We start from the raw sequence: 27,379 nt of genomic DNA on the forward strand, positions 1-27,379 counted from the left end.
TGGAGGAAGAGGACTGCAATGGAACCTGGGACTAGGACGGGAGTTGAGGAAAAACAATCTCTTCAGTCTTTGTCGTTGTTTTTTTTAATCAGACTCCTTTGAAAAGGTGGTGAATCTGTACTGGGAGGAAGTTGTGCATGTGACCAGCCTCACCTTTCTTATTTGAATAATGTGTCACTTGGGGGTGGGGGTGGGAGGTAGACTGTGTAGTCGTGAGACGAATTTCATATCAGCTGTATATATGTCAATCTGAACTGGACTGTCAATGTCTTAACTGAAAAGAAAAACCTTTGTAAGCACTACTTGTCTTCAAAATACAAGGTCTTTTTTTTAAAAATGTTGCCTCCTCTTATTTTCAGAATAATTTAAATTCTAAAGTATGTCATAAAGTGATAGCTACTGAAGGTGGGTGAATAAATAACCAATTGGTAAAAGCTGCTGACAGGTTTAAAAAAGGTTACTGAATTGCTGAGATTTATGCTGAGAAAACACAGGAATAGGGACAGTCTTTGTATGCATATTTATTTCTAGGAATAAGTTACAGACAGTACTAGCCTATATAATATGACCATTCCAACAAAGTAAGGGACAGTGTGATGTCTCTATAATCATGTATTTGTTAAAACTGAATGTGTAATCTAAACAGTTGGTGAAGATGTTGACCATATTGAATTGTCGTTCAAACTATTTTCACAGAAATGTATTATTTATATTAAAAATAATAGTCATAGCTAGAGAACTCATGCAATATATTGCATTTGAAACAGAACAGGAACACATCAGAATATGCAGTGCCACCTTGTGAGGTACTTGCTAGGATCAGAATCTAGAATCTGGGTCCATTAGGCAGGAACAGAGCCTGTAGTCCTCTCTTCACACTCAGTATCTCCCCTTCTTGCTAAAAGGACCGACACACACACACACACACACACACACACACACACACACACACACACACACACACACACACACACACACACACACACACACACACAATTACACAATCAAAATCCCCTAAAAACACCTTCACAGTACTTGAAGCTCTTTAAGCTGCATTTTAACATGCACTTTGTGTATGGCTTCCAAAAGAGGACCCTATACAACACGCCAGCCAAAACGCAGAAAATTGTTTTGTAGTCTCTGCTCTGGTTTCTTGTCATTTCAACTCACTATCTCTTTGAAGAGTCTGTCCTGAACTGACTTCATGTCTTTCTTCATCAGGCACATCTGAAAACATCAGGTGACAGAACAGAGAACACTGGTTTGAACTCTCCTCAATTACAGTGTCAGGGGTACACAGTGGACAGAAGATAAAATGGGATGAACATGCCATAAATTCCCTACTGCAAAGATAATTTTAAAAGAGTTATTAATGGGCAGTAGTAGAATAGGTTTAAGAACACAAATTAACTTAATCAACTGTAAAACGATAGCCTGTGTGAGACAAATGAGGAATGGTCATCATTAGTATATACAAAACATTAAAACAAATATAAGGTGACATGCTGTAGTTTGCTGCCAATAATCCTAATTCTCAAAAATGGTGCCATGTGGAACAGAGAACTGTTTTAAAACTTTTGTAAACAACATGGGAGGTGAAGTCCACACCTGAGAGGTGAAAATGCGCTCCTCGTACTCCAGGCTGTGACACACATTGGTCTGTAAAGTGGTCTTGAGGCTCTGGAGTCTGAGGGGAAGGAACAATACTTTTACAATGAGAAGAGACTAGACGAGATGAAGAGTGCGTCAATTAAATATCCAAATGTTCCTAAATCTTTGCCCCTTGGTTGAGATAATCAGTGATATTCTGATATAACAGTCATGTGAATAGGCATGCTACGACACCGCATCCTGAAAAACAAATTGCGTAAGAGTGTATTATTGCTTAGGGGAGCAATAAAACCGACCTTGTTGACGAAGTTTAGCTCAAACGATACTTGTATTTGTTGGTCACAGTTATTTTTTGTCATGCTTAAAAAGTGAAGCAGTGTATTGTGTGGTGTTCTCAAATGGTGATGGGGTGACTCGAGGCTGATTTACATCTGTGGAGTGTGACAGAGTACAAAAGAGGAACAAAATGATCCAGTCACAGGGCCCAACAGAAACCTCCTTGATAAAGGTTTACACACGCACGCACGCACGCACGCACGCACGCACGCACGCACGCACGCACGCACACACGCACGCACACACACACACACACACACACACACACAAAACAGCCTAAATCCTCACCTTCTAGCGTCTTTCTCCTGGTAAGAGTGGAAAGCCAGAGACTGCTTCCTCCAGTGTGTCTGATGAGATTGAAGGGCGGATAGATTACATCAACGTAAGCTGAAGCATACAGCACATGATTCAAAACACTTCTTTTTGTTTAATACGTTTATCAAGGATAATAAACAGTTTGGGTTTGAAATGATACTACATCTGCTTTCAATTAAGAAGTGGTGTTGATTAGATGGTGTATTGTAGAACTATCAAGGTGATAATGAGGTAAACCCCTACAGTAAGTTCCTTCTCCATGGTCTTTAGCGTGCTGTCGTCCTGCTCCAAATTGTTGATCTCATCCAGGAGAACACTCTTGACCTGCTGCAGAGTCTGAGACCTGCACAGATACACAGACAGGTGGGGGGAGAATGATGAGGAGGTGGAGAAAGAAGACAGGAAGAGGAAGAAAGAGAGGAGGGGGAGAAATAGATGAAGATGTATAAAAAGGAGTGCTTGATTACTAGATAGTGTACTGTCTCCTCTTATACTAACTGACCTGTACTGGCTGATTTGCATATTGACGGAAGACACATGCTGTTCAACAGTCTTCAGAGACTGTTTGGTGTACAGCTCCATCCGTCTGGACCGATTCTGCCAAGCACAGCATAACAGAGGTACCGGTAAGTGCATTCTATTCTTACATTTAGGATTTCCCACAAAAATCATTCACAAGCCTATGCCATACAAGTCTGTCAAGTAAACAAGACTTTGCCCTATACATTTAGCTTGTCAGTGCACATGCTTGAGAGATAAAGTGGGAAGAGAAAACAAAATAGACCCTAATCCTTCACCCTTTTCCCTGAAGTCCACATTTGATACTACTCAACGTGGATTTAAAAGCATACGATGGGTATAAGAGCCCATCCTCAAATCAATCCTAGGCAATGTACACTACAGAGAAAATTGTAGAGAATTGTGACAGAGAATGTGTGTGTTTGGGTGTCACACCTGGGATTTTCTCTGAAACTCTGAGCTGATTTGGCGACACATGGAGCCCATGTCGTGGGGGGTGGAGCTTACGTCAGACAGCTCCATATCCTTCTCCACATTCACACTGGCCTCCCAGCGGCTGGAGCTCACCATGTGGGAAGGCAACACCCTGCCCAGCTCCACGTCTGGAGAAACATCCAGATTAATATACAGGTTGAACGAGTCACGAGTGCTCTTGCTCGGAATTTGGTGGTTGCCCTGGATACACCAGCCTTGGTTCCTTGTTGTATCTCTTCTTCCTCACCTTCTTCATCAGAGCTGCTCTGTTCCTCCCAGGTCTGGGCCGGGGCTTGAAGGTTGGTTTTGGCTGCTGAAGTGGATGAAAATAATTTAAATCATGTAATAAAGATAATAAAATAAATTGTAGTAAGTTCAAGTTAGCAGGGAGTCCCATTCAAACCAAGGTCTCTTTTACAAGGGATCCCAGCATACACAGTTTACTATTATACTGTAATAGGGCTGGGTTCAAAAAATCGATTTCCCGATTCTGAATCGATCTTCATTGAATGAGCGATTTATCGATTCATAAATCCCGAGATCGATCTTTTTTTTTTTTTTTGCTTGCAGCTTCAACCCGCAACGAGATCTCGCGCTACAAGAATTTATCATATCTCACGCAACGAAAGGTCTCAACACTAAAATCTAAAAACATGGCGATGGCAGGGACACTCAAGTCACCACCAGGCTTCAAGTCAGATGTCTGGGTGCATTTTGGATTAGCAAAATGTTGGTCAATGATGTTCATTTATGTTCCAATAAAAAGTACATTCATGTAACTGCTTTGGAGTCAATTCTTAATGTAAACATTGATATGTTTAACAATGCTACATGTTATAGGGTTCCTTGAACCATTTATAGCATTAGTTCTGAGAATCTCTTTCATATTCAAGCAAAAAATGTATATTGTAACTAGATCGAATCGGAATCGAATCGAATCGAATCGAATCGTGAATCGAATCGAATTGTGAGCTGTGAATCGGAATCGAATCGTTTTGGGAAATCAGTGGCGATACCCAGCCCTATGTAATACAGTACACATTTACACACAATTACATTTTGGAAACAGAAATACATATGAAAGACTTCTTAGACATGTTTTACCGGGCTTGAACAGTTTCCTGGGCCTCATCTTGACTCCTTGCCCTCCTCTCTGTCGGTCCTTCTCTCCCTCCACTTCCTCATCTTCCTCTGAGTTACTAGGTGAAGGGTTGGAGTTGTGGTAGCTTTTCCTGGTTGCCCTGGATACACCAGCCTTGGTTCCTTGTTGTATCTCTTCTTCCTCACCTTCTTCATCAGAGCTGCTCTGTTCCTCCCGGGTCTGGGCCGGGGCTTGAAGGTTGGTTTTGGCTGCTGAAGTGGATGAAAATCATTTAAATCATGTAATAAAGATAATAAAATAAATTGTAGTAAGTTCAAGTTAGCAGGGAGTCCCATTCAAACCAAGGTCTCTTTTACAAGGGATCCCAGCATACACACAGTTTACTATTATACTGTAATACAGTACACATTTACACACAATTACATTTTGGAAACAGAAATACATATGAAAGACTTCTTAGACATGTTTTACTGGGCTTGAACAGTTTCCTGGGCCTCATCTTGACTCCTTGCCCTCCTCTCTGTCTGTCCTTCTCTCCCTCCACTTCCTCATCTTCCTCTGAGTTACTAGGTGAAGGGTTGGAGTTGTGGCGCTTGAGGCTGGGTCCTGTGAGGAGAACCAAACCATAACCTGATACGCCATCTACCAACTCTCTCTTTGGGCCACAGATGTGCTGACATTGTCTTTAACAGAGTTGCTCAGCTATGCTATTTTACCTGATAGAAGATGCTGGTGTTGGTCAGGCTTGCGTCCTCGGTCGCACACAGACAGTGTTTTCTATGATGAAACAGTCATTTTGTTAGGCAAGGTTTATTTGTATAGCACATTTCATACAACAGGAGCATTTCAAAGTGCTTTACATACAGCATTAAAAAAGATACATCAAGAGGATAGTAAATACAGGTGCAACTCAAAAATGTTGAATATCGTGCAAAAGTTCATTTATTTCAGTAATTCAACTTAAAGGGTTAAACTTAAATATTATATAGACTCATTACATGCAAAGTGAGATATTTCAAGCCTTTATTTGTTATAATTTGGATGATTATGGCTTACAGCTTATGAAAACCCCAAATTAAATATCTCAGAAAATTAGAATATTGTGAAAAGGTTCAATATTGTAGGCTCAAATGTCACACTCTAATCAGCCAATTATTCCAAAACACCTGCAAAGGGTTCCTGAGCCTTTAAATGGTCTCTCAGTCTGGTTCAGTAGAATTCACAATCATGGGGAAGGCTGCTGACCTGACAGTTGTGCAGAAAACCATCAGACACCCTCCACAAGGAGGGAAAGCCTCAAAAGGTAATTGCGAAAGAAGTTGGATGTTCACAAAGTGCTGTATCAAAGCACATTAATAGAAAGTTAAGTGGAAGGAAAACGTGTGGAAGAAAAAGGTGCACAAACAACAGGGATGACCGCAGCCTGGAGAGGATTGTCAGGAAAAGACCATTCAAATGTGTGGGGGAGCTTCACAAGGAGTGGACTGAGGCTGGAGTTAGTGCATCAAGAGCCACCACACACAGACGGATCCTGGACATGGGCTTCAAATGTAGCATTCCTCTTGTAAACCGCTCGCCTGACCTGAACCCCATAGAGAACCTTTGGGGCATTGCCAAGAGAAAGATGAGAGACATGAGGCCGAACAATGCAGAAGAGCTGAAGGCCGCTATTGAAGCATCCTGGTCTTCCATAACACCTCAGCAGTGCCACAGGCTGATAGCATCCATGCCATGCCGCATTGAGGCAGTAATTCATGCAAAAGGGGCCCAAACCAAGTACTGAGTACATATGCATGATTATACTTTTCAGAGGGCTGACATTTCTGTATTTTAAACCCTTTTCTTATTGATTTCATGTAATATTCTAATTTTCTGAGATATTTAATTTGGGGTTTTCATAAGATGTAAGCCATAATCATCAAATTTATAACAAATAAAGGCTTTAAATATCTCGCTTTGCATATAATGAGTCTATATAATATCTAAGTTTAACCCTTTAAGTTGAATTACTGAAATAAATGAACTTTTGCACGATATTCAAATGTTTGGAGTTGCACCTGTAGATTAAAAAATAAAAGTAATAATAATAATAATAATGATGCATTTTATTTATAGGCGCTTTTCAGAGCACTCAAGAACACCTTACAGAGCATAATTTAAAAACAAGCAACAGATTCAAACAGGTTCAAACAGTGATTCAAACAAACAGAAACAAACAAAACCAGATGAAACAAAGACTTAAAAACAACCATCAGTTAAAAATACGGCAGTTTAAAAGGGTGGGTTTCAGGGAGGATTTGAAGGTGGAAAGAGAGTCAGTGTTGCGGATATCTTGTGGGAGAGAGTTCCAGAGACGGGGGGCAGAGTGACTGAAGGCTCTAGACCCCATAGTGGTCATACATTTAATAAGATAATGAATAAGATTATAGAAATTAATAATGGATGGAAGTGTTAGTGTTTAATCATAACTGTTGCAAAACATGAAGGTTTTTAGCTTAGATTTAAATTAGAGATGCTCCGATCTGATCGGCGCCGATCGATATCGGCCGATATGCCCTTGATCGGTTTTGATCGGAGTTCTCAAAACGGCCGATCAGTTTACATAGAGAAATGGCGTCGCCAGTCGGGCAATATTACACAGTGTCGGAAAGAGACAACAAATATGCCGTTTGTAATGTCTGCTCAAAAGAAATTCCTCGCGGAGGAACGCACGCAAGGTCTTTCAATACCACGAATATCATACGGCATTTGCTGCGTTCGTCGATTCGCTCCGAGAGCGCCGAATCGCACACTGGGCTCGACGTCATAAAGGGACCGAGTGCTTTGATTGGACGAGAGGCGTTCCACGAGTGCTGGTCAGAGTTCCAGCGCGACTTCACGAGCGTAGTGTAGGTAGTGTTCAGCGACGTCATGTGACCCCAGGAAGTCACTAAGCTAGGCTAAGGCCCATAGCAACAACAACTATTAGCGCGCAAGTTTTAGGTCTTCCTCTGTGCACCTTGCACAAGTGTAGATAGCGAGCGACTTTTCAGCATAGCAGGACATATTTTAGATGATAAGAGGGACAGGCTGAGTGCCAAAAACGCTGAGATGCTTGTATTTCTCAAGGCTAATCTGCCAGTGATGCTGCTTAATCAGAAGTAAGGTTTGAGTCTGAAATCTCCTTAGGTGCAATGTTTTGATTTTTTTGTTTTATTGATTATTGCCGACTTGCTGTCTTATCTCCTCCTAAATATGACTTGAAACAGTATTTTATATTTGGCTATAGCCTGTTTATGTTGCAGTTTAGTTTGGGTATGTTTATTGTTCCTCAGGAAAGCTACAGTATACTGTATAAGCTCCAAGTTCTCTAAGAGCCCCTAGTTCCTCTCATTCGAGTGGAATGTTGCACATTTGATGTGACAGTGTACATTTTATTTATTATGATTTTTATTTTCACATTTTATTTGTTTTTCCTGAAGTAGGCTACAGGTGGTTGTGAATTCAATAAAACAGATGGTTGTCAATTCATGATACTTTCTCATCTCCTAATTTCATTTGAATACTTAATATACAATGTCAATGGTGTTAAGAATAATTAAAAACATAAATAATGCTACACAATAAATAGAATGCTTCAATTGCCATTTTCGACGCTGTGATCGGTGATCGGTGATATCGGATCGGCAGATCACTGATTCCAGTGATCGGTGATCGGTGATCGGCACCAAAAACCCAGACACAAACATGTCGTCTAATTAACGGTCATTTAGTAAGTAGAACATCTGTGCGGTGGAGTGATACATAGTTAAAAGTCCCAGTGCTGTTATACTGTAGTACACATCATAGCGGGGGACTTTAATCATGCTGACCTGAAGGTAGTACTACCCAAGTTTTATCAGCATGTTAAATGTGCAACAAGAGGAGATAACACACTGGACAAGGTATACACCAACATCAAGCTTGCCTACAAAGCTAGACCGCTAGCTCATCTAGGCATGTCTGACCACGTGTCCATCCTCCTGATCCCAGCCTACACTCCCATGAGGAAAAGTACTCCCATCACCACTAAGACTGTCAGAACCTGGCCAGCAGGGTCCGCTCCACTGCAGATCTGACTGAATGACACCTCATGGCAGGAATATGAGCATGAGGACCTGGAACAGTTCACGTCGTCGGTTCTGAACCACATAGTGAACTGCACCAATTCAGCCACCGTGGACAAGCGTGTGCGGGTCTACCCCAACACGAAGCCATGGATGACTGAGAAGGTCCGACAACTGCTCAAGGAGAGGAACAACGCCTTCTCAGCGAAGGACAAACTGCTGTACAACACCACCAGGGCTAACCTAAACCGTGGCATCCGGGAGGCCAAGGCAGACCACAGAGAGAAGATTGAGGAATGCTTCCTGAGCAACGACTCCAGGCGGGTGTGGCAGGGGGTTCAGCACATGACAAACTTCAGAGCCAACAGGCTCACAGCCGCTGAGGGTGACCCCCTGCTGGCGGAAGAGCTGAACTCCTTCTACGCCCGGTTCGACGAGGGGCGAACGGAGGTAACCACAACACAAACACCACTCTCTCCAGCTCTCAGCAGCCTCACCCTCACAGAGCATGAAGTGAGACGCGTGCTGAAGGCGGTGGACCCCAGAAAAGCCTCAGGGCCGGACGGCGTCCTGGGACGGGTGCTGAGGGACTGCGCCGACCAGCTGGCCGGGGTTTTCACCAACATCTTCAACCAGTCCCTGTCCCAGGCCACCATCCCACCCTGCCTGAAAACCTCAACAATCATCCCAGTCCCGAAGAAAAGCACGGTGAGCTGCCTAAACGACTACCGCCCGGTGGCACTCACACCAATTATCATGAAGTGCTTTGAGAAACTGGTCCGGGCCCACATAGTCACATGCCTCCCGCCCAACCTGGATCCATACCAGTTTGCCTACAGAGCCCACAGGCCCACAGAGGACGCCATCGCGACGACTCTCCACTCCACTCTATCCCACCTGGAGAGGGGGAACAGCTACGCGAGACTGCTCTTTGTGGACTTCAGCTCTGCTTTCAACACTATCCTTCCAGACAGGCTAGTGACCAAACTACTAGACCTGGGACTATCACACTCCATCTGCGCATGGATCAAGGACTTCCTGTCTGACCGCCCCCAGAGAGTGCGGGTGGGCTCCCACACCTCCACAGCCCTCAGACTCAGCACTGGGTCCCCCCAGGGCTGCGTGCTGAGCCCCATCCTCTACAACCTCTACACCTACGACTTCACCCCCGTCCACCCCAGCAACTCCATCATAAAGTTTGCAGACGACACCACCGTGGTGGGCTGCATCTCGGGGGGGGACGAGGCGGCGTACAGGGATGAGGTGGAGCAGCTGGGCAAGCTGTGCAAGGTTAACAACCTGCTGCTAAGCCAGCTAAAGACCCAGGAAATCATCGTGGACTTCAGGAGGAAAAAATCTGAGGTCCAGCCCCTGCTAGTCGATGGAGGGAGTGTGGAGAGAGTCTCAACTCTCCGATTCCTGGGGGTGCACATACAGGATGACCTGTCCTGGAGGACCAACACAGCAGCCATCATCAAGAAGGCACAACAGCGGCTCTACTTCCTGAGAGTCCTCAGGAAATACCACCTCAGACAGGAGCTGCTTGTGACCTTCTACCGCTGCACAGTGGAGAGCATCCTCACCTACTGCATTTGCGTGTGGTTCTCCAGCTGCACAGCCGCAGAGAGGAAAGCGCTACAGAGAGTCGTGAGATCGGCCCAGAAGATCATCGGCGCCCCCCTCCCCTCTCTGGAAGAGCTGTACAACACACGCTGCCTCAGGAAGGCCACCAAGATCTCCAGAGACCCATCCCACCCTGGGAACGAACACTTTGTTAGGCTGCGCTCAGGCAGGCGGTTCAGGACCATGTCCGCACGGACAAATAGACTGAAGCTCAGCTTCTACCCTATGGCCATTCAGCTACTAGATTGTAAACATAAGTGCAATATTGAAATACAACTGTGAACATTTCAAACCTGCTAACTGCGACACTTTAAATGAATGTGCAACAATACTATGTGCAATATGACAACCCTTGTGTACATAAGGTTCAGATTAGGGATGCACGATATTATCGGCACCGATATTTATCGGCCCGATAATGGGAAATTAATGTTATTAAATATTTATCGGTTTTATACAATTTTAGCCGATATAGAGCCGATAATATGAAGCCAGAAATATTTCTGCTTCCGGTTTCCGCGCTCATGATGCTGCGCCTGCGTACAACAGTGTATAGACGAGAGCGAAACATGAGCTTCCCCGGTGTGGACATTCTTCAGAGTTTCTGAGGCAGATAGTGCGTTTGCAATTTGCAACACATGTTCGACAAAAGTTCGGAGAGGAGGGCAAAGGTCTACGAGTTACAACACAACGAATCTCATAAGTCACCTTAAGATTCACCATTGCAAGCACGCTGTATGGAAGGAATATCTAAGCCGCCGCTATTTTGCAGAGTAGCAGAAGGTAGCCTAGCCGCGAACAAAAAAAGCTGCTGTGCCTATTGAACACGCATTTGAAAACTGCAGGAAGTTTGCTCTGTATGATACAGTCGCCACACACATCCATAGTCTGATCGATACTAGCGTAAGCCAGATTTTATCACAACCTACCCAGTAACGTGCAGTGAGGTCATTGGCTGGGTAGGCAGTGAGCTATTTTAAAAAAATCATGCGATTAACGCATAATTACCTCCCTGTTAAGCACCTATTGTATTGTTAGTTTGCTATTCTTCTCTATGCTATTGCTATTGCTATATTGCTATACTGTATTTTTAGTTTGCTATTCTTCATTTTGCCTTAAAAAAGCAGTACACTCCTACATTAAATGCAATTATTGTAAGTCGCTTTGAATAAAAGCGTCGGCTAAATGACTGTAATGTAATGTTGTAGGCTAATATACTATACCATAAAGTCAATCACATAGCCCATATATACTATACTATCAAATAGCTGGTCAAAAATGTCATGTATTGTTATCTCATAACTACACATAGCGTAGCGCAACAGCCTGTATGGCATTGCCTACATTCACCTGCATCTCAACAGGATTTACAGCAGCACGCAAAACAGCTCAATGACAATATAAATTCACCTGCATCAACAACACAGGACACAGGATCCACACAGCCAGTCCTTTTTTTGTACCATTCCGTTTGAAATGTTCGTACAATCTTCTGTCCCTTCCTTTGGGTTAATTGAGATAGGTCAGGTGTTGCCGTCCCATTTTCAATCACATTTCGTTTTTTGCTCAAAACTGAAGGTTGAAAATCTTTTTAGCTGTTGGATATCCATGATGCCGAGATCGCAAGTTAGCTGGGGAAATGTAGACTAGAACCGTGGCGCAAACAGCAGAGGAATGCCGCTACGGCAAGCCAAACAAGCCAAACGCAAACTGTCAATCATGCTGTCAGAAGCAGCGTGGCACGGTGCCTCAACGTCCATCAATGAAGACAATGTGAGAACAGACTACGCATGCGCAAACCTACGAAACCGTTGGTCTATCACTTCGCATAGCACAGAAGCACAAGCACAGTCTGCCTCTCGCACACACAGGTGCCTCTCGCCAGCAATCAGCAATCAGCTAGCCTTGGGAGCAAACTCTCCTGGTGCCAGGGCATGCATTATATTTTTAAAACAACACATTTTACATCATTTATTTTTATTTTAACAACATTTTAACACATTAAAGTTAAGAATAATTAGTAAAATAAATAAAAAATATATTATTTTTTTAGATTAAAAAATTATAAAAAACTATTTTAAAAAGACTGATATTCTTTTTCTTTCTTAAATGCCTGGGTGAGGCACTGCCTACCCTGCCTCACCTGACTGCACGCCACTGAACCTACCTCATCCTCATGCACTAAAAGTAGCATAGCCCAGCCCTTTTCAGTTGCTTTATTAAGCATACTAGTGTAGCCTACTATGTGCCTTTTGTCATTCTGTTTATCTGCAGACTAAGCAGCCATTTGGCACTAGTTTCTGTAAAAGTTCTATAAAACTTTTGGTTCTATAAAAGTCTTTATTTTTGTATTGACTGATGCACTTTATTTATTTATTTTTTGATATTTTATTTATGCATTTTCAATTTACAGGGATAGACAAGATGCACTTTATTTTTGACACTTTTTTGATCTAATTACTCTTAGGTGAGCCTTTTTTGTTTTCATAAAAGGAGGCCAGATCTTGGCTAAAAAAAGCATTGTGCACTGTCAGATTCTGTTTGTTAGAGGAAATAATAAATGAACATTTGAAGAGTCAGAAGTGTTCTCTTTGTTGTGTTAACAATAGTGATGTAAGTTAGATTTGGTGAGATCACTATGGAATATTAAATCATCAATCTTTGCTCACTACATAGCCTTTCTTACCTTCAGGTGTGCATGAACTACAGGTTATCAACTGTGAATTTATATCTGTTCTCATATCGGTTATCGGCCACGAGAAGCGGGTAAACATCGGTATCGGTTGGAAAAAAATGCATATCGTGCATCCCTAGTTCAGATATAGGAAAAGTTAGGATATTTATAGCATAACATAGAGTACAGCACATTGTTTTATTGTATAGTATAGTAGTATAATATAGTAGATAGTGTACATAGCCTTTATTTATGTAAACCAGCTCTTTTCCCTTTTTTTATTTTACCCTTGGCCCTCTTGTTTTTAGTCTTTTTCCAAGCACCAGGGGAGCCCCCCCTACTAAATTTCGTTGTATGGTACCTGTACTGTATTAATGACAATAAAGACCATTCATTCATACTGTATATCAGCACTCATGGAATGCCTCTTGTCCAATCAAATTACTTGGTCGGAACTAACTGTTGTATAATTTAATATACATTTTGCCCAGGTCTAGTTTGTATTGTATAGCATCTCCATTAAGACAAACATAGAGTAAATGGTGCATCAAACTGAGCCACACAATTCTTAGCATTCATCAATCTATAAATTAATAAATGTAAGTTGTTCGGCTGTGCTGATAACAGCAGTTACATCCTGGTTAGTAAGGTAAATGTTACCATAGTATATACTTACCTCCAGTTGAGTAGTCAGTGTTGCTGGGTTGACCTCCACTCTGGTCAATGACATCACCGACCTGGACGAGGACTGGCTCAGCGTTACCCTGGAGACGAGCGATTCTTTGTCGAAGGAGGCGGACAGGGACAGGCCTGGCTGGCTGGAGCCAAAATGGAGGCCATGGTGGTGGTAGGGCACCTCTCCCGGGGTGAGACAGGGGGCCTGGAGAAGAGAATCCAGGGGAGACTTCTCCAGCGCTGTGGAGGTCAGGAGGGGTAGGGAGTACGGGGAGGGGAGGGTGATCGGTGACAGTCCAGGGGAGAGGGACTGGAAGGGGCTCTGGATGGGGCTCAGCTGGAGTTGGAAAGAAAGAGACAGAAGGATACAGGGAGAAATGTGGTAATCGTTAGGAGATATCTAATCACTTACTGAGCAGTAATTAAGACAGTATGTGATGAAGGTATTTTCCATGGTGCATTAGTTCAGTGAAATGGATGTGATACGCTACTTGGTCTTTCAATTTGCTGGTAAAGCGGAATGTCACTCGTCGCTTTGAAGACACACAAACAAGCGTGTAGCACTGTCACACTGACATGAAAACAGTCATCTACTTTTCTATTAATTTACCCTACATACCTCTACCACACTGGGCCGTATAGGGGAGAGGCCTAGGGGGGGGAGGAAGGGGAGAGGAGCCTTGGCCTTGCTGTTGCTTTTCCTCCCAGCACTGTAGAAGAAGGACGGCTGGAAGCCTCTGTTGCTGCTGTCACTGCGGGGGGGGTTGGGCGGCTCTAGGATGATCGGCGAAGGGGGGGAGTAGACAGGAGAGGCACAGAGGGAGCGCAGCGGGGTGGGGGGGGAGCGGGGTAAGGCCACCGACTTCTCTGGAGCTAAAGGGGCCAAAGCAAGCACAGATGCTCAGACAGCTGGCTTTGGGAGTGGTCGATGGTAGAGAGATACTTTGCTTCATATCAATTTACAGTTAAGAGATGGTCTGGTTAGTAGACTGGTTTAAAAGTTAGTTTCCCTTCAGCTGCTTAGAAAGAGTAAAGCACAGAAATTGAATAATACATACTGTACATATGCATATACACAATGTATATGTCCCTGGAGTGATAGAACCGGCTAATAGTAATGCTACTGCCTACTGTGTTACATTGAGCTCGGAATTCCACAGAGAAACACTTGAAAGATTATAGATTGCATATGCTGGGGATATACAGGGTAACATGGCTATTATGACTGTGCTGTGTTTGTAGATAAAACCTTACATCTTATTCTCTCTATGGCGGGAAGGAAGTGTGAGAAAGAAGGCAGTCGGGCAGCCCAGGACTCTTTCTGTAGGCCTGCACTTGTCTGTTCCTTAGCGGGGACAGGCTTCTTCTTCTTCTTCACCTCCACCGTCTCGTGCCAAACCTCACTCTTTTCTGGTTGTCCGACGCTGCGCTTCTGCTGGGGCACACGCAACCATCATGAATCAAAGGAAAGATGGCATGTTCTTGTAAAATGAAGTGTCAGCTCCATAAATTAAAATTGCATACACCACACATAGAAAGAAACAATTATGGAAGCTGATACAGCCATGTGTTTTTTCCTGAGCAGATGACCTTAAGAGAAAGCTCTGTTTTTCCTAGACAGGTGATGATCAAGAAAACCTCCTGGCCCTTATTACACTATGAGCATTGGGGCGACAAGGTATGGGAATGGGTGTGTGTCTGTATGTGTGTGTTTCACACCTTCGGAGTGGGTGGCTGCTCTGTGTCTGATTGGCTGGCACTGTCAGGCTCCCTGTAGTTCTTGGCGGTGGAGGCTGCAGCTCTCTGGGGCCTCCTGGCTGCTCTGTAGGTGCCTGCAGCCGGTCCGGACTTCTCTTTCTGCTCTACACTCGCCTTCACCCTCTGTCTCTGTTATTACACAACAGTGACACATTGTGGACAACTGAGGCAATGCTCATTATACAGATGGCCTTACTGTTAAGGTTCAATTCATTTTGTGTACAATCTGTCCTGTTGTCTGTTGCCCTGATTGCATTTTGCAGTTACCCCTTGTGGATGAATACATTAATTAACCACATTTACATGTACTTGGTCTGAGTTTGAGACCTAGATGTTACATTGACGGTGAGACCTCAAAATGATGATCAGTACTACAATATTAAACACCACTATCAGCTGATCATCCCTTTCCCTTTCCCTTTCTCCTCGTCCCCAGTTTCACCCCTAGAGACTAGAACAGTATCTCGACGGTCTCACCTTCTTTGGCTTGGCTTTCTCCTTCACTGGTTGGGGTGACGGAGGGGGTATGTCTGGGGACGTATCTAAGGTACGACACAGAGTCAGAAAAAAACTTCTCAGAATACATGTTTTACACACTCAAAAGCTGTCTCCTGATGTTAATACAGGCCTTGTGTCATTCCTATATCAGGGTTATGAGGGCATTAAGACACTACACACTGAGGACGTGGAGTTAGCATACATGTGGTGTCTGGGGCGGGGAGTCTTGGCTTGGCGGGAGGCTCTCTGCTGTAGTCAGTCACTTTGGGTTTGGGCTTCCTGCTGGACTCTCTCAGCCAGCTGACCTCTGTCATGGCGTCAGTGTCTGTGTCACTGAACAGATGCTTCTTCACCTGGCGCTGGAACCGATGAGAGGCAGACACACGCACACACCACACACAGACGCAGATTAAAACCTACAGTAACAGACTGTTAATAAACACTGAGATGAAAACCACATACACAAACATGCTTGCGTGCGCACACACACCTTGGGCTTCACAGCTGGGCTTTTCTTGGTAGCCCAGGACTCTCGAACGGCACTAGAGAAAAAAACACTAAATCACACATGCATTTCATTTCAGGGATTCTTTCTGTAACATAGAGGAGCACTGTGACCAACACAGGTAATCTTACAAATGTACCATAATCACATACTGCATTAGTCCTGTCCTACCTGCTGTCTATGGCAGAAGTTTCAGCAGACTTTCTCCCCTTCCCCGAAGTTTCAGCAGACTTTCTCCCCTTCCCCTTAAGGAAGAAGGGAAAATAAATCACTCTTTACAAGTAGAGTACTGTACATGATGTGAATGACATTATTAAAGGTCCCATACTTTTCCTCTGCTTGTGCACATACATGTGGGTCTCTGATGGGCCTACTAACACACAAACTGTGAAATAAAACAACCCAGTCAGTTTTTTGTGGGCTGCCTATTTCAGAAAACATGCAATTCAACAAGCCATTCCGATTCTATTCCGATCCTATGTAAAGTGGGATCTCATTAGAATTATACCGCCCCCCATCTGAGTATCTCCGCCCACGGCTGCAGGATCCACAATAACGTTTACGGTATTAGTTTAACGACACACGTGTGAAAAATAAATGGTCAAACTGCAGGAATTCCTTTGCTTGGCAACGTTGTGTTACTTTGATTAGCCCCCAGCAGCTAACTTGCTCAGATAATAATAATAAGCTGTAGTAGCTGGGCAGTGTGTGTAAAGTGAAGCACAGGCTAATACGACCATTCTGTATTTACAAGCTTTTGGTAACTCACAACATAAGTTACACTTGAAGTAAAATGTTCTGTGTAATGAGGAGTGTATTGAGGAGTTCCATCAGTGTGTTCAGTGTATTGAGGAGTTCCATCCTCAATAATTGATTGAATAAATTAACCGTAACCATGGTATCAAGGAGGCAAGGCCGGAAAGCCACAACCAGTTCTGGAGTGGGGCATGGGGAGCAGCTGCTCATTTGCATTTAAAGCTACAGACTTGTGAACAGACTTGTGTACAGACTTGTGTACAGACTTGTGTCTGTAGCTTTAAATGCAAATGAGCAGCTGCTCCCCACACACTGCCCAGCTACTACAGCCCATCGAGAACAGGACTGAAACAGAGAAGTATAGAGGCATGCTAGAATGCCTTTAGGTTAAAATTTGAGTGTTTGCAAAAAACTTCAAAGACATGTTTTGGGGACTCCACAGACCTATATTATATACTTGTTGAAAAGAGACCTCATCAAGTACTGTAGTGGTGAAACATGGTCAAGGCTTATTTACCCCAGTACTCATCGGTGTGTCCGCTGTGAATGCAAAGACGTCCTCTCTGTTCAAAAACAGAAACATGGATGAAATCAATATTGTAAGAAGGAATGTCTGTGCTCTGTACAATATACTGTTTATATATTTATAATATTACTTTTCAAAAAAATTGTTTTAAGAAAATAGACAATACCCTTGTTGCTGTGCAGAGGTCCACTTGGAGGTAGTGTAAGATTTCATAAATGCAGGTGTTTTAGACGTCTCCTTTAATAATAGAGACAGAAACATCAGAAAACAGCATGTAAATGAATGTGAGGGCAAAACATAATCATTAGCAGCATCTAAATGAATATTATTCCCAACAAAGGAAATGACCACATAATTATGTTTTCCAAATATAACCATCCAATCTATGAATACTCACCTTGGCAGGCGGCAACCAGCTCTTCTCAAAAACAGATCTACCACAAAACAAGAAAATTACAAAACACATTAATATCTATCTATGAGCTGCTGTCTGGCAACATATTAATACTGACAGTTGGCAATGAATTCCCTTTAAAAAAAGAAGAAGAAAAAAACACTTACACACTTATCCCCAAATAGCAGGGTTTGACGCTTACCTTTTCCCCAGGTAGCACTGTGCTACCATGTCAAAAAATTTAGTAGCACACCAAGAATTTCAGTAGCACAATGAAAATTGCGCAATTTTCGTATGACGACAACAAATTATCATAATCATAACATATTTAAAGAAAAGTGTTGGTATGGCTTTAAAAGCAGCATGGTCTAGCCTCCATTTACTGTTTGATTTACTTTACCTCTGAATAGGAAAGTCTTTTACGCACAGCGGAGAAAGTCAAACATTTTTACGCAACGCCAAAACGGGAGGGAACTCGGATACAACTTTAATATACAACTGAGACGAAAAATTAATATATTTTCTTGATTCGTGTTTTTTCTTCTTCTGTAAATTACATAGTTGTCGACATTTTTGTGGGTTTTGGGCTGCGACGCATTCAAGTGCTCAACGATGTTCGGTCGAGTGTCTCTCCTGTTTGTGCATCTGGTGCTGCTGAACGAGGTGACCTCGGTGGCCAGGGTGTCGAGGAAGTCGCCCCGGGGCCGCTCGTGCCTGGACCTACTGGAGGATATATATGTTTTCTTCGTCACTCTCGTCTCCAGCTGTAATGTTGACTCCACTACCCCCCTCTACCTCCTCTCTGTCTGGAACGGTGCTAACATTAGCCTTGCTAAAGTATGCCGTAATCGGATTCATTTTAACAGCGGTCTTTTTCTGACAGGATTTTCAAATGTAAATGCGAGCTTGTTGTGCTTGCGGGTCACGTGTCTGTTTTTTTTTTTTTTCTGTTTTCAAAGGATTGCATTGGTTTAGATGCGCTGTGATCTTATTAACGAACATAAGATTGACTGCGCATGACAGTAGTTACGCTTTTTTTTTTTGGTCGCACTGGTGCGATTGAATGTATTTCCAAGTCGCACAGAAATATATTCACTCGCAAATGCGACCAAAACAGTCGCACTGTCGAACCCTGCCAAATAGTCTACATTTTTTTTTTGTACCTGAAAAGTTATCCTGGAAAAACACTATCTGCAATTGATTGAATTCCCATGTGTGCTCTGTACCTGTTGGTAGGTGGAGGAGGCCAGCACGGAGGGATGAACTCTGCTGTGGCTTTAGTGGTGGTGGTCTCGTAATGGCTGGCGATCCTCTTCATCATGGTGCCTGTCACCTCTGCATTTCTCTGCGTGCCATAACAGTGAGACAACATGGTGAAGCTAAGAGACTGTTACATGCGAGTAGCAGTGTTGGTGGAGACAGCACTGTGGAAATCAGCATTAAGCATACAGACAGCATTGTGGAAACATCCTCAGACACCCTAACCCTATCAAGAAATAAAAAATAACTTCAAGTGAAATGTAATCTCCTTCTCCTAAAAAGAATGGTCCTCACCTGGTTTTTGCCTGAGTTTCCCCCAGTGGTTTTGACCTTGGGGTTGGGTTTTGCCCTCTCCTGCTGTCCTTTGGCTGGAGTGGACTTGACTAAGCTAAGCTCTGGATCCTGACATTTTTGGGCTTTACTTTTCACTTTCACTTCAACCAGCTTTTCTCTCTGCTTCTGGGGCTCTTTGGGACCTCTCCCTGCAGGCCCACCTTGCTTCTCAGGCCCTCTGCTCTGGGCCCCACGTCGCTCCCGGGACCCTCCTCTCTCAACAGGCCCTACTCTGCCCTGGGTTTGAGGTCCAGTGCCCAGTTCCCGCTCCCTGACGACCTCCTCCAGTCGCTGAGTGATTTGGGCATGGAGCTGCCTGTGGCTGGCTGAACCTGAGCCTGGAGCTGAGCCCCTCTGGGCAGAAGATGGACGATCCTGCTGCTGCACTGCCAGCATAGGCTCTGATGGGAGAAACGTGTAGTTAACATAGGCTCTGATGGGAGAAACGTGTAGTTAACATAGGCTCTGATGGGAGAAACGTGTAGTTAACATAGGCTCTGATGGGAGAAACGTGTAGTTAACACCTCTGCATTGGGGATTTAATAACAGCAATTGTCGTTTTAGAAGTTCTGTGTGAATAGTGTGAGCAGTACCCCCCTGACATCTGACTATTATTTATGTGTACGGCTTTTATGACAGTAACTTGTCCTTGTTTGAAATGGGTAACTCTAAGTAACCTCAGAATGTTTAGAACTGTATAAGTGTGCTATTCTTGGGTATAAATGGAAGGGGAAGCACGTGGAGTGTTTACCTGGTCTGGGCAGAGCCCTGCGGAAACTTCTCTGTTCCTCCAGCAGCATCTTAGCCACCGACAGCTTGCAGCTATAGTAAGAAGATATGTTGTGTGTATGCGCGCACACAAGTATACACGTACACAAACCAAATCAGTGATTTCAGTTCCATACTACTGTTGATACATGAGCTCTACTATTAAAGTACCACAATAAGAACATTTGCCTGACCGTGAATGCTTCAATAGCGCACTTACATATTTCTCTCTGTTTTCATGGGAGGCTGAGAGTCAGGCACAAAACTATGGTCTTTTTGAGAGAGCAAGGACAAATTAGGAACACATTACATTCACACAATAATTTATTCAATTAGGAGAATTGATGTCATGATGACCAAGTGATCAGTAATAAATACATTTAGAACAGAGAGTATAGATTAGAATAGCTGTACCAAGAGGCTCCTCCTCTTCCTCCTGGTCAGTCTGAATCATCTCCACCACCTTGTCTAGTGGTATGTGCTGCAAAACAAATACAGACTTTAACAACTGCTAAACAACATGTCTACTACTACTGCTTCTACATCTAGACATTAGACTACTACTGCTGGAAGACTACTACTCCCCTCCTACTTGACTTGTGTTTTATGCGTTTTATTAGAGAAGAGCTTGTGAGTAAGGATTTAATTGTACTGCCATAAACTCCCTGAATCCCAGTACAACTTTGAAACTTGAAACTACTAGTTCTACTGTTAAATCTACAAATGATAATCTACTGCTATGACTGGTATCTCCTCTGGTGCTTGTATTAGCAGAGACTCCTGGGGAGGGAAGGTAAAGAACAGACCAACCCTGTGGTATTTCTCTGCCATTTCTCTGCTGGGGTCCTTCTTATTGCTTTTGCTCTGTGTCGGAGGTGCTACGACTGCATCCACCTGAGAGAAAAATACTATGAAATACTACAAAAAAAATAGTCTAGCTTGAGCTGAACTATTCAATTTCATATGCAACTGAAATTGTAAACTGGTGGGGGATGGGGAGTGTGGGGGCTTGGTTATGAGTGTTTTTAAACAGGTCCATGACTGCAAAAACATTCCATAAAATCAATGCATGTTCTAAACACGAACACTCTCGAGTTAGAATCTGGCCCATAGAGTGGTACAGAATGCCCTACCTGTTCCCTCCTGTTGTAGGCCAGTGCACCAACAGAGGCAGCAGCACTGGCCGCTCTCAACTCCCCCAGGCTGGGCTGCCTCTCACAAGAGCTGACCAGCTTCAGAGCTGGCTTCACCGTGGTCCTGCCGCCTGGAGTGGCTGAAGGGAGGGGAAACCACAACACAATATTTTTTTTTTATCAATGTAACATTTATTTATTAGTCTTAACCTGGTAAGTCAATTGAGAACCAATTCTCATTACAATGACGACCTGGCCAAGAGGCCCATAATTGCAAAAACCACACACACCTATCATTAAAGCCTGGGCACATGATTGGGAGAAGGACATTCTTTAAGACGGAATGCATTGTGAGTAGAAGGAGTCAAAAACGTTAACGAGGAGAAGTAACTGAAAAGGTGGTGTTACTCTGGTCGATTGGACAAGAAAAGTACTCTGTCAAATTAAAAGTGTCAAGCCTGAAGAAGGCAGCTTTCTGCCAAAACGTTGATTTACCAAATTAATAATAAAACATCGGAGCATAAGAGTGTGGCTCTCTTTTTTTCTGTCATTTATGTATGTCAAGCCTGTCAGGCAGATGCAGGGCCACCTACATGCTGGCATGACTCCAATAACGGGGCTGGCGCCAGCCCCCCTCACTCTCCCACTGCTAATGATGAACCTGGACTCAGACACCTTCCTCTTCGCTGGAGTCACCATCTGGACAGACACAGTGTGTAAAAATAATTATAAGACCTTACTCTGATATAATACAACCAGATAGCAACAACAATAACATTTACAATGATATCCATAGTCAAAATTATGTTTTTCTAAGATGATATTAAATTAGGGCCCAATCCCGATTCCCTTTTCTACCCCTATGGCTCGTTTTCGAGTGTGACTCGATTTCGAGCCAAGGCCTTCGAACAGAGCCACAAGCCATAGGGGTTGAAATCTACCCCTATGAATTGGGACAGCCCTTCACGACGGATACGTCATCAGCAGTGGTTTAAATAGACGCGGTACGGATGACGCGTTAATATGTTGCCGGCGAAATCACACATCTCACAATGCCTTCTTCAGCTGTGTTTATTTCTGTTGCGTGTGCTATAAGCATCTTTTTTCGTTTGTTATCAACACACTGTAGTGTTTAGACGTTCCTTTTTTAGTCTCTTTCGTCAACGATGTATTTTTTGTGGACATCGCAATAATGACAATGAATGACTCTAACCAAAACACAGAGTATTAACCAGATCTGTCAGCGCACGATGTTCCTCCAAAGATACCCGTGACTCAATCCTCAGCCACCACATACACACGAGTCCATCAGTAGTCATAAAGCGTTATCCAAAATTCACGTTACCAAGCGCCTTTCTCAGAACAATTCGTCGTCAAGAATCCAAAAATCATTCCATCATAGTAGTCGTGGTCAAAAACGTAGAAAGAGGATCTCTTGGGGACGCGGGCACATTTGCCCGTGAAGGAGAGATGACAAATAGGCGGAAACATTTCTCAGTAGAGTCGAACGGTGATAGATCATCATCCTTTACGCGTATCCTTAACTGTAGTTACATTTCGCGTGTCATATGCCATCAGACATGGAAATATGTCAATGCGCGGCTGTCATGCACAAATCAGCTTGTAACGGTAGACACACAGCACATCGGCATAATAATGTTTTGTTGTTGTTGTGCTTGTTATAAAGAAAAGGTCTATAATGCATTTAAATGAATGATACAAACCATTAATAATATTACATAATAACAACTGCTCGGATTAGATTGCGGGTGCCGCTTCATGGAAATAGGTCAAAATGCGCATCATGTACAAGTCAGCCTAACGTTTGATTGATAACTTTACATATGTGTACCATCATCCGCTGTAAAACGCCACAGGTAATAATTGATTTAGGATTGTACATCTCTGAAATGCTCGACTGTCATGCAGCGTTGCGTTACTGTCACGTTAGACACAGCACCGACATAAAAGCGATTTTTTTGTTATGCTTGTTATAAATAACAAGCATTGTAATGACATTAAACTAAGAAAATAAGATGGTTAATATAATTTTTCAAGCATTGTAATGACATTAAACTAAGAAAATAAGATGGTTATGATAATTTTTCAAATCTTTATTAATAAGTAATTACAGAGAAAGTAAAATGACATTTCCGCATTGAATAGAGCTACATACAATTTCTGTAGATGATTCGCAATGCATCCTGGAATCAAGGGGTAGCGTACCCCTATGGCTTCAAAGCTAGTCTGGTCCTGGAATCGCTTGAACCGAAGTCATTGTTAGCCCTCGAAATGAAGCCATGGCTCGATGAAATATGAATTGGGGTAGCCCTACCCCTAAACGTGAACGCGCAAAACGAAGCCATAGGGGTGAAAACGAAGCCGTAGGGGTGAATTGGGATTGGCCCTAGATCATTATAGAGTCACAAAACATATTCAATTACTAAAACACAATTTAGGGTGTTGTGTTTTTTTCTTAAAATTAGAATTAAATTATCCATAAGTGCCAGAGTGGTCATTTACCTGTTGGGGTGCAGGATGGTGGGGTATCAGACAGGGAGCGCTGTTCCTCTGTCTCTCCACATCAACTACAGATGACACCTGACTCTCAGGAACAACAGTCTGTTGGGATAGTCTGTCAGTCACACTAAGAAACACTTCCAAGACAGTCATACAATCACGCAACAAATACAGTGCTGTATTTCTTGAATACTCATATAATTGATATCGGGATCAGAGAAAAAGTGACTTCTGTTATGTGTTTAACTATAATGAACTATATTAACTATAATGAAATAACTTTGCAGAAAGCTATGCCCTCCTCCTTTACTGACTTTTCCTAAATGTCTGTTTTTAGCAGAACTTATGTTGAAAGACAGTTTTTCCCGGGGCTTCTCGTGTTAAGGCCTGTTAACGGTCATTCAGCTGTAGGTATTACGTCTCTGCTTCTCTGAGGGTTGACAGTGGCTGTTGAGGGAGGTCATTAAGATTCTGGAGAGGAGGTCATTGCTTACCTGGGAGCTGCTGTCATCCATAATGATCTTTACTATGGTCTTCACTACAGAGATTCCACTCTTGACCACAAATGGCTGATGGGGAGACAAGAAGGTTGAGTGTCCGAGGAGGGTTACCACTTAACAATGTAGGGTGGGTGGCACAGTGCAACATTGTATACCTACAGTACATGAAAGGATACAATATGCACAAAAAAACTGAATACGTTATATTAAGCTACCCCTTTTACTGACATGAATGATTACTATCATTCATTATCAATATAAATGTCTTATATTCTAAGGTTTCTTTGTATGAGATGCATCAACCTGGACCAACTAGAGTGGTGTGTGTGAACAACCACCTACCTTGTTCTTGATGTGTCCGTAGATGTTCCTGGTGGCCCGCAGGATGTCCAGGGAGGAGCTGAAGTGGATGGTGAGGTTGGAACCCTCCACTCCGCCCACATACAGAGGCTCTGACAGCTTCAGCCTCAGGACCCTCCTCGAGCCCTCCTCTGGAGAGGGAAAGCATGGACGCACGCGCACGCACGCACACACACACACACACACACACACACACACACACACACACACAAAATAAGATTAGTTTGGGAAATGTCATTAGACACTTTCTTATGCAAATAACTTCCCCATACTCCCACATTCAACTTGAAAAGACACAAAGCATATCTTCTGAGAGGGCTTGCTAAAGCTTGTGAGGTGAAAGACAAAGTGTGTGAGTATGTGTGTGTCTCAGAGGAGGCTGTGTCTGTATACCTGTGACGGTATAACTGTGCACTTCGTTCTCTGGGATGCAGACCGTGTCCCACTGACCCTCCTGGAAAACAGAAACATCACCGAATGCAAATACTGTTTAAAAAATGTATAACAATGTTTTCAGCCCTCCCAGTTCAATTTAGTCACACTAAATCTAATTTTACCGATTCATGAAAAAACTAATTCTGTCATGGTGGTTTTAGCTGTGTACCATACCAGTGTGTCTTCATCTGCGAGGGAGAAATAGAAGGAGATGCTCTGGCTTCCCAGGTTGAAGTCGATCCAGAACTCCTCCAGGTTCTCATCAGAGGGCATCAGCAACTGTGGGGAAAGTACTTTCAACCGACATTTGACATTCCCCAAAAGAGCAGGCTTAACTCACAATGTTTTCTCTGAGCTATATTTTCTAAAAGAGCGTGAGCTTTTCAATATATTGTCATACACTACCGTTTCCCAGTACATTACAATGATGGCAATTCCAAAATGTTCAACTTGAACACTGAAGTAACACCCAATACATAAATCTTGCATTCTAAACCTGTACTTTTACACTTCTTAAACCACAGACTGAACTCCTTCACATTCACCAGAGGGGTGATGTCTTGATTTGATATGAGGGGACACTCACCTCATTTTTGTCCAGAAACACCTCCAGACAAGGATAGGATAACACTCTGGGGGCAGAGAAAACAACTATGATATGTTGGATTTCACTGCACTGGAGCACATTAAAGAAAGTGTCTTGCAGAGCGACATGGAATCAAAAAACAATCTGTCTGTGTACCTCCTACCATCTCCCTGCATCCCATTCACCAGGTTCAGAAATTTTCGGCAGTCCTGTAAACATAGAAAGGTTGTGTATGCAGAAATATTCAAATGACTGTTATGACACACTGATTTTTAAATACTAATTAAACAAGTTTAAGTGTTAAATGGGAAATGTTTAAGCTTATGGAGAAGCCCCATGGAGCATCATAGAAAAAAACATACATAATTTACTGGAGAGTTATAGACTGAAATGGGTGGCTACAATGGTGAGGGTTTACCGTCTCAAACTCAGACTCTTGAATCTTGGTAAAGGCACTAGCCACAAACTCCATAGTGAACCAGTGGTCAGCCAGCTCCTTCCTCTGAGTTCGAGTGGTCATCCTGCACAGAGCTTCCATAAGGGCAATCTGCAGGTCGTAATCTACACAAGAAAGAGAGAGAAATAGAGATGAAGATTAAGATGTGCCTTAAGCAGGTATAAGTTATGACTTATAAGACATGTCACTTATGGTTCCAAAATCAGACCGCATACCACCACCCTCCAGAATTCGACCAGCAAGCTTATTCCTATGGAAAAGACCAGACACACAAGCATTACTGAAATGAATACTGAATACTACTTTCTGGGGAGAACATTCACCCAGTAACTTTGTGTATATAAAAATCTACACAGAATTGAACGAGGCATGATGAGGGTATGCATCACATACATAACATCAGAGGTTTCCTGAGACGACAAGATCTTCTTTTCTTTCTTGAGTTCCACAGGGATCTTGTCCAGAATTACATTGAGTTTCCGAATAGCCTATGAGGAACATGGATTCAAAATAGAATACAGTGAGCTACTGTAATGCCGCCTCATTCGAATTCAGCTAAGAGAATTACAGTGCAGGAATGTCCAATTACCTCAATAATGCAAAAATGTATTACATAACATTAATTGTGTTTATTGTTAATTGTGTTAGGGAAATCATTGTTCACAGAACTGTCCCTAACCTCTTTCTGGATCATAATGGGGACTTGTGGGTCTGCAGCCAGCTCACCAATGGGATGCAGTAAGGATTCAGTGACTTGATATGTTCCTATGTAAGGTACATTCATACAATCAGAATTAAACCATAACCACAAGCATACTTTGTAATAAGACACAGGTTAACAAGAACCTTTCAACTAAATGCACACATACCTTCTTTGCTTGTTTCATGAACGACCTATTAGAGGAAAAACACAGTTTAGAGATAAAAGGAGCAAGCAAGCAGTGTCGTGTAACTTTTATTTCCAAGTCATCATAGTTACAGATGCAGATCCACATGCACAAATGTTGACTGTATGTCACTGACTACATTTAAAATGTCAACAAGTTACTCACCCTTAAGGAATCAAAGAACTCCTCTGCAAGGTTCAGTAAAGCCTCATTCAAGCCTGGCTTGATCCACAATAGCCTTGCTTTCTCAAACCACTGAACCATGTGCACACAGACAGAACAAGACTCA

At 43.0% G+C, this 27,379-nt stretch overlaps 1 protein-coding gene across 1 annotated transcript; it reads right to left on the bottom strand.

Moving 5' to 3' along the window:
- Positions 1 to 778: 778 nt before the first annotated feature.
- sycp2 (synaptonemal complex protein 2) lies at positions 779 to 27,354 on the bottom strand (the record flags this gene model as incomplete). Its single annotated transcript, XM_080534536.1, has 35 exons — positions 779 to 898; positions 1,171 to 1,227; positions 1,609 to 1,687; positions 2,236 to 2,294; positions 2,506 to 2,605; positions 2,765 to 2,859; positions 3,217 to 3,383; positions 3,503 to 3,568; positions 4,829 to 5,012; positions 13,416 to 13,751; positions 14,034 to 14,287; positions 14,750 to 14,846; positions 15,134 to 15,301; positions 15,650 to 15,714; positions 15,873 to 16,029; positions 16,161 to 16,212; positions 19,078 to 19,196; positions 19,406 to 19,845; positions 20,196 to 20,266; positions 20,433 to 20,484; positions 20,627 to 20,693; positions 21,346 to 21,476; positions 21,939 to 22,044; positions 24,360 to 24,434; positions 24,708 to 24,856; positions 25,119 to 25,179; positions 25,335 to 25,439; positions 25,747 to 25,792; positions 25,903 to 25,955; positions 26,165 to 26,307; positions 26,419 to 26,453; positions 26,597 to 26,691; positions 26,883 to 26,968; positions 27,073 to 27,097; positions 27,256 to 27,354. The coding sequence occupies 35 exons, from the start codon at positions 27,352 to 27,354 to the stop codon at positions 827 to 829; spliced, it is 3,966 nt and encodes a 1,321-aa protein (XP_080390662.1). The 3' UTR covers positions 779 to 826.
- Positions 27,355 to 27,379: the final 25 nt, after the last annotated feature.

The sequence above is a fragment of the Nansenia antarctica genome, assembly GCF_963989245.1.
Source record: "Nansenia antarctica genome assembly, chromosome: 6".
Lineage (NCBI taxonomy): Eukaryota > Metazoa > Chordata > Actinopteri > Argentiniformes > Microstomatidae > Nansenia > Nansenia antarctica.